At 37.6% G+C, this 11,777-nt stretch overlaps 1 protein-coding gene across 1 annotated transcript in view; it reads left to right on the top strand.

Annotated features, from left to right (window-relative positions):
• The first annotated feature begins 1,165 nt into the window (after window positions 1-1,165).
• fam214a (family with sequence similarity 214 member A) overlaps window positions 1,166-11,777 on the top strand; it is a 51,272-nt gene continuing 40,660 nt past the window's right edge. Inside the window, exon 1 of the mRNA XM_048169362.1 lies at window positions 1,166-2,027. Within this exon, the coding sequence (XP_048025319.1) occupies window positions 1,916-2,027 (112 nt within the window). The 5' untranslated portion in view covers window positions 1,166-1,915. The remainder of the gene's footprint in view (window positions 2,028-11,777) is intronic.

Genomic DNA, 11,777 nt, shown 5'->3' with positions numbered 1-11,777 from the left:
TAATGAAGCAGTGTTTTGAAATCAGCCATCACTATATAAATCGTTATTTAGTTTTTTTGGCACACCAAAAATATTCTCGTCGCTTTATAATATTTATATTGAACCACTGTACTCACATGAACTGATTTAAATATGTTTTTAGTACATTAATGGATCTTGAGAGAGGAAATGTCATTGCTGGCTATGCAGACCTCACTGAGCCATCGGATTTCAACAGAAATACCTTAATTTGTGTTCAGAAGATGAACGAAGGTCTTTCGGGTGTGGAACGGCATGAGGGTGAGAAATAAATTACATTATTTTAATTTTTGGGTGAACTAACCCTTTAATTCTGAAGCGAAGCAATGCATTTGTGTAAAAAAAATATCCATATTTAACAAGTTATGATGTAAAATATCTAGTTTCCGCCAGACCGCCTTCCGTATTCAACTTTTCCATATAAAACTTATCACTTCAGAAGGCCATTATTAACTCCCCGGAGCCGTGTGGAAGATGTTTATGATGGAGGTGGATGGAGACACTTTTTTCAGCTCAATTATAAAGCTCACGTCACGATATTTATTAATATCTCCAACTGTGAAGAAGAAAGAAAGAAATAAGAAAGTCATATACACCTAGGTTGGCTTGAGGGTGAGTAAAGCTTCTGGTAATTTTCATTTGAAAGTGAACTAATCCTTTAAAAGTATATTTTCTAAATAAAAAATGGGACAATTAAGTCCCAACAAGTATTTAAATGGTAGGCTACAAATAGGCTACATAACTTATTACATAAAGTAGCTATATTGGGAAAATAGCCTATACTTAATGTCCTGAATAGCCTATACTCCTTTTTTTGTAAGGGTATTCTCACTAACTTTATTACAGGCCTACTATATGGGCCATATAACCTGATGTATCATGATACAAAACATACATGTTGACTAAAGGTTCATTAAAAAATTCAGACTATTATTTCATAGGCCATGTCAGGTTTTACAGTGTTAATGGCGAGCCACATTTTGCTGTCAAACGTTCACACATTTCAAACGTGAACAAAAGTGGGCCTCGTCAAAGCTAAAAGTGTTAAGTTAAGTGGGTTACGTTCACGCGTTGCCGCGGCAACGAGTTCAAGCCAGTGCCGCGGGGCGGAAGTGACGTACAGCCTGGGGGCGGGACGAGCTGTTGTTGGGACACATGACTTAGAGGCTGTCCTCCTGCATTTGTTTTGACAAGCAGAGAGAGGGGGAGAGAGAGAACATGAGCTTTGTCCCTGCTGATCATTTAATCTCCGAGATATCGTTTAGACAGCTCGTAAACTTCGATTTAGGGTTCGTCATCGCTGGGTTTTTGCAGTCGCTTTATATAGACAGTTTGTTAAACTAGTTGTCTCACTTAACCAAGTCCTTCCGTCACCAGTATTGTTCTGTTTTTATAGGGAGGGTTTATGATTAAGTGGTCGAGAAGGGGGTTTAGAGCTATGAGCCACTTCTTGTTGGCTTTAGTCAGAGTCATCGCCGCCACGTAACGTTTCTCCAGTCTGGAGGAGATGATGTTGGTGGTTCCTTTTTAGTGTCTCATCTACCTGTCCTGGGTCTGATCTAGCTGTCTGTAGGCTTGGGGATGATGATCCAGGCGACCCCGATGCGTCTCATATGGCTTTAATTTGAGCAGATCAGTGGCACAGGAGACTGTGTTGGTACTGGAGCTCGTTTGGCATCGGCAATGAGGCGACTGGCAGCGGAGGTCTGGGATATTTAGCTAGATAGAGACGAGAGATGATAATTGCATGCTTATTTAAGTAGAACGCTGGTGTTTTGGTGAACTAGTTCATCAGACCACTGGACTCTAACATACAGTGGCGTATAGATCTACGTTTGATCGTACAGCTCAAATAATTGATATCCGAATGGCTGTGTGCCAGATCGATAGCTAACCGATGTCTAAAGGACGAGTTTTAAAGTCTAAACAAAGATCTGAAGACGGAAGACGGACTGAAGGCATCCTGGAGGGGATCACGGTGTCTGTGACCAACATGAAACCTGACAGAGGTAAAATTAAAAAAAAAAAGAAAAGAAAAGAAAATGCTTGCGTGATTACAGTGTTTGAATGTCATCGGTCTGTGGGTCGTGACGTCACGGCGCTGCAGTGTGTTTGTTTCATTGTTTCATGCATGTGCTTTGATAATGTTCAAATGTAACATTCTGTCTTTTTTGTCGCTGTAAATGCTATATACGTCGCTTTCTGAAGGGAACAAAGCGTCCTAGATCAGCTGTGTGTGCTCACTGTGCTGTATGTTTTGTTTGTGTTTGTGTTTTTTTTCCGCTGACATACACTCTACCCTTCACACTCTTCAGAAATGTCCACTCTGTTATATAAGAGCGTGATCTATATTCACTGTAACGCAACTGACCATGTCGTTAATTTGTACATGCACGTTAATATATCTATGTTAGGTGTACATGTTTTATTTTTGGGAGGGCAAAGATTTGTTTTTGTTGGATATGGGTTTGTTTTGGTTGGGTACAGGTTGGTTTTGTTGAGTATGGGTATGTCTCTTTGTTGGGTATGGGTTTGTTTTGGTCAGGTAGCTTTTTTTTCAGATTTATCTTTTGCTGGGTAGGCCTACATATGATTTGTTTGGCTATATAAGATTTGTTTTAGTTGGATATGGGCTTGTTTTAGTTAGGTGTTGTTTTTTTGGGGGGTGGGGGTTAGGTTTGTTTTCTGTTGGGTATGGGTTTGTTTTGGTCAGGTAGTTTTTTTCTCAGATTTATCTTTTGCTGGGTAGGCTAACATATGTTTTGTTTGGCTATATAAGATTTGTTTTAGTTGGATATGGGCTTGCTTTAGTAAGGTGTTGTTGTTGTTTTTGGGGTGGGGGTTATGTTTGCTTTCTGTTGGGTATGGGTTTAAAACATAAACATTTATTATGTGAGTTATTTCTTTCTGAAGAATTAGGTGAATAACAGCTTAAAAAAAGTGACTAGCATTACATTAGTGACCTGCCTAGATTTGCATGACATTACCTGTCCTCACTCCCTCCCCCATGTAAATGCATTGTCCCTCTTCTTTCAGAGAAAAATGTAAGAAATGTATACTGCACTCAAATGGTTCACTAAGCAATTAATGTTTTAAAATGTAACGACACATTGTTTGATAGCCACTATATCTAGATGATGATCTATTTAACTGCTGTACTCTTGCTTCTAAGCTTCCATGTTTGGACAGACTGGAGTCATGTTTGGAAGTAATTTGGCCCCCGTGACTGTGGTTTGCCCCTACTGCCGCAGCCAAAGCTGCCAATTTACAAAAGCCAACAAACAGTCTTGACTATCCAGAAATATTTTTGTTGGATCTCAATTTTGTTACAAAAATATTCTTAAAAATGGAATGAGCTGGCTGCATTCCTTTGGTGTCTTCAGAGTCATTTCCCTCTATTGGATTTCTCTCAGTGGATTAGAGACCTCTTGGGTCTGTTTGGCTCTTCAAATGAGAGTTGATTACCGTCAAAAGACTGTTTTGGAGAAGATATGACATCCCTTCTGTGCTATTGTTATTTGGAACATACTGTTCCAGTGATGAAAATAGCAGGTTGTTCACTTCCACCAGCACTCTCTCTTGCTTAGTTGCTTTTTTTCCTTTTTACACTAGAACTTAAAACAATGCACCAAACTCTGCACATTTTTCAGAATATCTCATTAAGGAGCTTCCTTTTTTAAGACTGCTGTTTTTGAACAGGGATTCTGTGGTTCTTTCTTGTTTCTGGCACTAGGGTGACACTCGCAATAAACTCAGACATGTAACAGGATCATGTGGCTTCCTTTGGACTCTATCACGGCTGAAAATCAATTCGTCTGGAGCTGACACCAATAAACATCTCTTGTTTGGCATGTAAACAAACACGTTTTCTTTTTTTATCTTTGCTCAGCATTATTGATCCAGCGCTGGTTAACGGTTGATCGGAATAGATTGTTAAAGGGATAGCTGACCCAAAAAATTCTGTTATCACTCACTCACAACCATGTCATTCCTTTTCTTTTGTGAAAATCAGAGGTTTTGAACATTGTTCATTCTGCTTCTATGAAAGTGGATTTTCTCTTAGTAAAAGATGAATTTTCATTCTTAGGTGAGTTATTTTAAAACTGTAAGCACTTTTTATAGAGATAACACAGGTTCTTGACCATGATTAAAAATCCATTCCATCTGATATGAGAGCTTAATGGCAGCACACAGGACTGATTCATTTGAGCATTTAGATTTCTTTTTGTTTGTGTGTGATATAAAACAGTCTTTGTCCATGATATCATGAGGTGGAAAGCTACTAGTAGATCCAGGAACTTTGAGTTGTGAAGGCCATGTGGAAACATGTACCGTGGAGAAATGATGTCATATTTTTGTCAGAGTTCTGGAATAACCAGTTGGAGCAGGCCTACTGCAGTCAGCTGGGAGATTTCGGAGTGTCTCGCCTTGAAGTCGAACAGCTGTTGGTTTTGACACAGTTTCCCTTGAGCTGGGTGGTGCGAGCATGTGTGTATACACCCAATGCAGTGGGAATTTAGGTGTGTTAATGGTTGCTAGTTTGCACATTGTTTGCTTCTTTGTTTTGCTTTAACGGGGATTAAATTGTCACCAAAGAAGAGCCCACCACGTTTAAATCCTTCGTAGGAGAATCAGACATTGTTTAAAATGCTTATAGGCAGTTTATATAATAAATTAAAATCTAGAAAACATATCCAGGGGCTTCAATTATAAAACATACAGGTTTGATCCTAAATTCCATGAATTTCATCCCATTTTAAAATTGAGGAACGAATTGGGATTTAAAAAGGCAAATATTGACATGAAAATGTTCTCATGTATAAGCCAACTGAAGAGCATGCATACACACTTTATGGGCTCATATATACCAGCAATTATTTTTTTATTTTTAGTTTTTTTGCAGCAATTAGTTATAACAACTTAAAAGTTGTCGAGATAACTTAAATATCCAACTTAACTAAACTAAAGTTACTTACTTAGACTTAGTTCCTCCCGTGCTCACGAGCACATTGGGCGACAAGTTTTCTCCATCAACGTCTATCCATTGTCGTGGCTACGGCTTCATCCAATGACGTATCGATGACTTTAAAGGGTTTGTTCCCCCTAAAATTAAATTTCTGTTATTACGTACTAACCCTCATGTCGCTCAACACCTGTAAGACCTTCGTTTGTCTTCGGAACACAAATTAAGATACTTTTGATGAAATCCGAGGGTATCTGATCCACACATAGGCAGTAACGACATTGCACCTTTTTAGGTCCAGGTCGACGTGACTACAGTGGTTAAACCTTAATATTATGAAGCGACGAGAATACTTTTTGTGCAAATAAACAAAAGAAAAATAACAACTTTATTCAACAAATTTGTCTGTCCCCTGTCATACTGCTAAGCTATTTTCGTTGGAGAGCTTCAGTATTTATGTCTGAACGCGGGTATTTATGTCTGAACGCTGAACGCATGCATCGTGCTGCTCATGTGACCAGAGCCGGTCAATACTGAGCTGCCGTTCGGACGTAAACACTGAAGCTCTGCAACAAAATTATGACAGGGGTATGACAGGGGACAGACAAATTTGTTGAATAAAGTTATTTTTATTTAGTTTTTTTGCACAAAAAAAAGTATTCTCATTGCTTCATAATATTATTGTTTTAACACTGTCTTACCTTTCTGGACCTCAAAAGATGCAATGTCGTTGCTGCCTATGTGTGGATCAGATACCCTCGGATTTCATTAAAAATATCTTAATTTGTGTTCTGAAGACAAACAAAGGTCTTACGGGTTTGGGATGACATGAGGGTGAGTACTTAATGACAGAAATTCCATTTTTGGGTGAACTGACCCTTTAAGGTCGGCTATGAAAGTGCGGCGCTAGGTGATACGGGGGCGACCACATCCACGCTTACTGACTAGAGGAATCCAGTTCATAGCCTCACGAGGGAGGCGCTGAGATATGCCCTGCCAAACGGAGCTTGCGTTCCACAACTATGATGTCCAGCCTGTTGAATCCACTCCGTCACCACACAATTTAGAAATTGGTCAGTGTAGTGTATCTTGAGGATACATCGGAGGCTTTCATAATGAAAGGTGTTTACCTTATTCTGAACATGAGCCAACATGCTGACAGTTGACAGAACGATAGAATCATACAGCCGAAATTTGACGATGAAGGAAATGGTCGATGATGACGATGATGACTCCACCTCTAGAAGAGGAAACTCTTACAGTGCCAGTCCCAAGCCTGGATAAAGGAGGAGGGTTGGGCGTCGGGCTGGCAACCCTACCCCATAAAACCTTGCTTGCCAAAGAAACGATAAATACTTCTATGACTAAAACTAAAGTTAACTAAACTTAAAATTTTAAGTCAAATACATCTTGAATGTTGATTTTTAAGTTGTGATAACTAATTGCAGCTATCAATTTTTATTCCAACCAATAATAATAATAAAAAATATATATATTTTGAATAAATTGTGACATTATTATTATTTTTTTAAATGCAACTTTTGCACCCCTTGTTGCACCAAATAAAATTGTAATCTTTTTATTTGAGCAGCACGACATACACAGCAAAATCCCCAGAGTTAAATCAACTCTGCTCAGAGTGCATATGGTCCCTCTCTAAATACTGTCAAAGTAACACTGAAGCAGAGTTAAAGTTAAGGAGATAATTAAGCAATTAATAAGGCTGTGACTAAAGTCACTTGTAGTTCTTGTGTTTTTTTTTTTATTTCTTCAGTGATTCTGCTTGTTAACAGCAGGTGTTCATCACTATTGTGCAATCATTACTTAATTAATTGCTTAATTATCTCACTAAATTTAACTCTGCTTCAGTGTTATTTTAACACTATTTAGAGAGGGACCATATGTACTCTGAGCAGAGTTGCTTTAACTCTGGGGATTTTGCTGTGTAGCAACATTGCCTCAACCAATGGTGTTAGTTTGGGGTGGGACCAGTAGAATAGTAATAATGTAGTTAAGAAATCTAAATGATCATAAATTAAAAGCAGTGCAAAAAATTATTCTGTGATGTAAATATTTTACAATTTAAATGTAACCTTTTTTTCACACTGCAGTAAATTAATTGTATAATAGAAATTGTGTAATCTTTTAGAAAAATATAAATTCTAAATCTTTTTTTTTTTTTTTTTTTTTTTTTTTTTAATTTTGGGTGAAATGTAACTCGAACATGACCTTAACAGGTTTTATGAGATTCACCCAAGTGAGGCATATTTCTACTGTTCTCCACAGTCTCTGTCTTTGGAGTGTGGAAACAGTCAGCAGACTTACGTAACCTCTCTCTCTCACATGACCATTTGCTCTTTCAGCTGGGGGGCAGGCAAGCGTGATGACATCAGTTCCTGTGTGGCTGTGATCTTTAGTGACGACCAACGTGGCTTGGTTCAGCATGATGAAGGGCAGGTTCAGGAAAGGCAAAACTGTTTCTAGACCAGCACTCTCACCTAAATAGCTGCACACACAGAAGAGCCAGCGTGAAGCAAGGGGGCCATCTGGACCTGTAGCTCATCTCTCTGTTGGTGTAAACACTCACTGTGGGCGTTTCTATTATTGGAATATGTACAAGCTGTATACGTAAACACAACCCGACCACACCTGAGCACCTCGGCTGTGCTAATACCTCAGCTAGTAGGACCTGTATGGACAGAAGAGCAGCTATGCAAACAAAATGAATGGCATCTCATTTGCATTTTCAGTGTCATCTTATTTGCATTTTTGTGTTCCATCATCAAGTACATTGATTTTGCCCTTTTTGAGAACATGAATGCTGTCTGGTATCTGGCTGACATATAGCTAGTGCAGTGCAGATACGACCATGTAACGTGATTCTTTTTCTCACAATAGAAACAAAGTTAATTCTCACAAAGAATTAACATGTTTTTTATTCATGTCTTCTACATTCATGCAATGTACGTCATGAAGAAGCAGAAACACAAAATCTGACATCTGCATTTCTTACTGTCGCCACATTGTACAGTGAGTGAAACAAACAGTGACTGATTCCACAGATTGACTTTCTGTCAGACATGCTGGGTGACTTTTGTGTATTTGCTGCAGTTTCAAGTGCAGTCCTACTATGATATCATGATGCATCACAGTATGAATCATAACGTGTCATGATTATCATACTGTAAGCTTGTTGGCAAAACCCAACCTAGTCTTTGCCTTTTTTTTTTTAAATACACATGAGACATTATTGGTTATTGGCCAGTGTTGGATATATAATTGAGCATGCTCATTTCTTCTATTTTTACATTTAGATTACATTTGCCATCATCTAATGCTCACTTACAGTTAATTTTTAAAAGCACCAATAATTTAAAAACTAGCAATGTGTGAGTCTGGTCAACTAGTTGACTAAATGATACTGCTGCTGCTAGTTAACACTGGAAATACTAGTTGTTTACGTTTTTGGCACATTTATGTTTTGCTTTATAGTTTTTACAAAAGCTACATTCTAATTATTGTCATGTATCATTTCTAAAATGTAACATTAACATTATTTTGAAAAGTGTATATCTGGAGTGGAAAACAAAATCATTTCATTTTACCTCAGACCTTGCATGTGTTTCTCTCTGTGTCCCTGGCCTACATTTTGTCTTGTTCGAGAAGCCATTTCACTAGAATATACTTCACAATAGTTAAGAAATGACTAGCATAACTTCTGTTTCATACCGACTTCAAACAAATGCTAAGTTTAATGTACAATGAATTGACTGTTTGATTCAACCGATTAGATGGGCTATTTGAAATAGAAAGACTAAACAAGAATTAAAATGATTGATTTAGTTTTTAACATTTTATTTTTTAAACAGAATGTATAATTTTATTATCAGCTAATTATCTTTATCTGACATGAATAAAATTATCAACTTATCGGTATTAGCAAAATTTTAAAATGAGTGCATGACTACTTTTTTTCTCCTTAAAGACCCCATGAAATCGGTATTCATATTCAGTGAACTGCGAACAGGTGCGCGTGCCAGAAGGGTGTGCGAGATTCAGTGAACTGCGAACTGCGATTCAGAGAATTGCGAACAGGTGCGCGTGCCAGAAGGGAGCGCGAGTGCATGGAAATATTAACGCGAAGGGCCTTGCATCACCAGTGTAGACCACCATCAGAAGCTGAAAGCATGCCTGGCCTCGGCGATTTACCTGACTGAATTTGGTGAGTGATGGTTTCAATAATTTTTATATTTTCTGGTATATCTAAGTTAAGTTACCCAGGAGCTCTGTTGACATAGACTTAGCTAACGTTAGCTACAAATTGATGAATTGAGTCATTGAACACAGCAGGAGAGAACGCAACGTTAGCCAGCTAGCTAAAGCTCCAGTGGAAAATTATTAGCTAATGCTACCGTTTTTGAGGAGGTAGATTTTGAGGTGAGGGGACTGACAAGGCAGAAGGTAAAGTGGTCCACCATTCTATCAGTAAGCAGACCTGCCAACCTGTACGCAATTTGCGTAGCGGATACGCATTTTGACTTCCTCCTTCATAATACTTAGTAAGGAGGCCATAATAATTTTTGACTCATGGCTGAAGTTAAGTTTCTCCAGCTCTCCCCAGGTTGGCAAAAAAAGCATCTCAAAGTGCATCAGATTGATGCTTTAAAATATGGAATATTTAAATTTTTCTTACGGGGAGCATGCCCCTGGACCACCCTAGAGGGGTAATATCCTTCTCACCTTTTTCACCCCTGACCCGTTTTCATGCCTGCAGTCAGGAACTATGGTTTATACTTGCTATTTCTATTTAAAGGCAGGATGTATTAAAGGACATTCTCATTCCAGAGAGCATTTGATTGGACAACTTAAACACCCCTGCAAACAAGATTATCAATAATGTTGGTCCATTTTGTCAAAAGATAAAGACTGCGCATTTTGCATGCAGTAGGGGTGTAACGTTACACATATTCGTACCGAAAATTTTCGGAACGCGTCTTTCTGTTCGGTACATGTGTATACATGTGGTACATGTGAATACAGAGTTGTATAGCCAATTAACCACTTTTAACCACAATTAACCACCAATTATCGCAATAAGCTTAGTTTTTTTTTTTACTTTCGATAAGAAGTCTCATCCCTCAAATTCTGTCCATTTTATCATGAAATTCAAACAATAAATGCCGTTTTGTTGCTCTTTGATGTGGCGTGACGGATCACTGTAGAGGCGCCTCATTTCAGTGCGGAGCGCGAGTGAATGCGATCATCTCTTCCTCTTTAATACTAGTTACAGAATAAACTTAAATGAACATCTGAAGGTATGTTTAAAGATGCAGTACAACTTACTGAAACGTATCTCGTGTGATCACTCAGTGTTTTAACCGCGGAAAGACATCAGTAAAACAGCTGGTAAACAATGTCATGTAGCTTTTACCTCAGAAATGCCATTCATTGTCCACATCTTGTTAGTTCGCTAGAGAAATTAACTATTTCACTACATATATGCACTATATTAGCCTATTTATTCATTATATTTTACTTAACCTGTCTTGATTATTTAATGTATATGTTTAATGTATGTTTAAATAAATCTTGAAAACAAGTTATGACTTCCACTGTGTCAATGAATATATTTTAACATCGAATTGCAGTAGAAACAGATTTAAAAATTAATGCAAAAACTGCCTGATATGCAATTTACATGTTTGCATACAATTTTTGTGTGTGTTGATTTATATTTAAAATAAATAGCAACTTAATTTAATTTGCACTCTGTTGATAATTGTAATCTTTAATATTATAATAATATGCAAGAAAGTGCTTCCTATATATAGTTTACAGAATTAGCATTTTTTATCCTTAAGACATTTTTAATTATAATTGAATTTATTTAAAGACAGAGACACAATTTTAGTAAACCACTGTTTAATAATAAAAAAAAGCAATTTTATGTTTAGTTTTCTCCCTCCTGCTGTACCGAATCCGACTTCAATACCGAGGTACGTACTGAACTGTTATTATAGTGTACCGTTACACCCATAGTACACAAGCATATAGATGATAGATAGCATAAAGGTGATTGACATGGACTAAACATTTTTATCTGAAAAACATAGCAAAACCCCTCACTATGTTCTGAACATATCTGCATTTAAATAAAGCAGTGTTTTCAAAAGCTGTGCTGAGAATCAGTTTAATGTTCATTTTTCAGCTCAGTGAGTGCTTTTTGGTAAACATCTTTGGTTTACGATGAGATTTGCCACCGTCTGCTGCGCCTCTGTTGCTCTCATTTAAAATAAGCTAGCGTGAAGCAGCCGGGGGGAGCATATGAGAAGAAAGTGCGAGGTTGTCTCTGAGGCATCCTGAAATTCATCTGTGATGAGCTTCTGTGAATTTAAAATATTGCTTTAGATCTGTTGGATTAGATAACACTTATGATTTACTACTATTAAATATGATGTCTTTAAGATAGAAGTAGAAGGGAAAGGCCTTTCTTTCTCATGGGCTGGGAATTCTGGGACACATACAAAAGTGGAATTATGTGTTATCTTTGTACAAAGGCAAGGAACTATGAGAAGACAAGTTGTGTAACAACCTGTAACATATCACTTTTTCACACTCGATTTCTTTGGTAATTGGTGACCCATATCGGAATACATTAAACAAGTGCTGTTACTATCAATTTGATCTTTCTCTACTGCAGCAGTCTGTTCATTGTGGTAACATTTAATATATTATTTTAAAATCAATAAGCTTTTATCTCAGAGAACGACTTGGATCTTTTAGGCGAAATCATAGT

This window comes from Megalobrama amblycephala, linkage group LG19 (genome assembly GCF_018812025.1).
Source record: "Megalobrama amblycephala isolate DHTTF-2021 linkage group LG19, ASM1881202v1, whole genome shotgun sequence".
Taxonomy (NCBI): Eukaryota; Metazoa; Chordata; class Actinopteri; order Cypriniformes; family Xenocyprididae; genus Megalobrama; species Megalobrama amblycephala.
The sequence above is the reverse complement of the archived record's forward strand: the minus strand, read 5'-3'. Positions and strand labels throughout refer to the sequence as shown.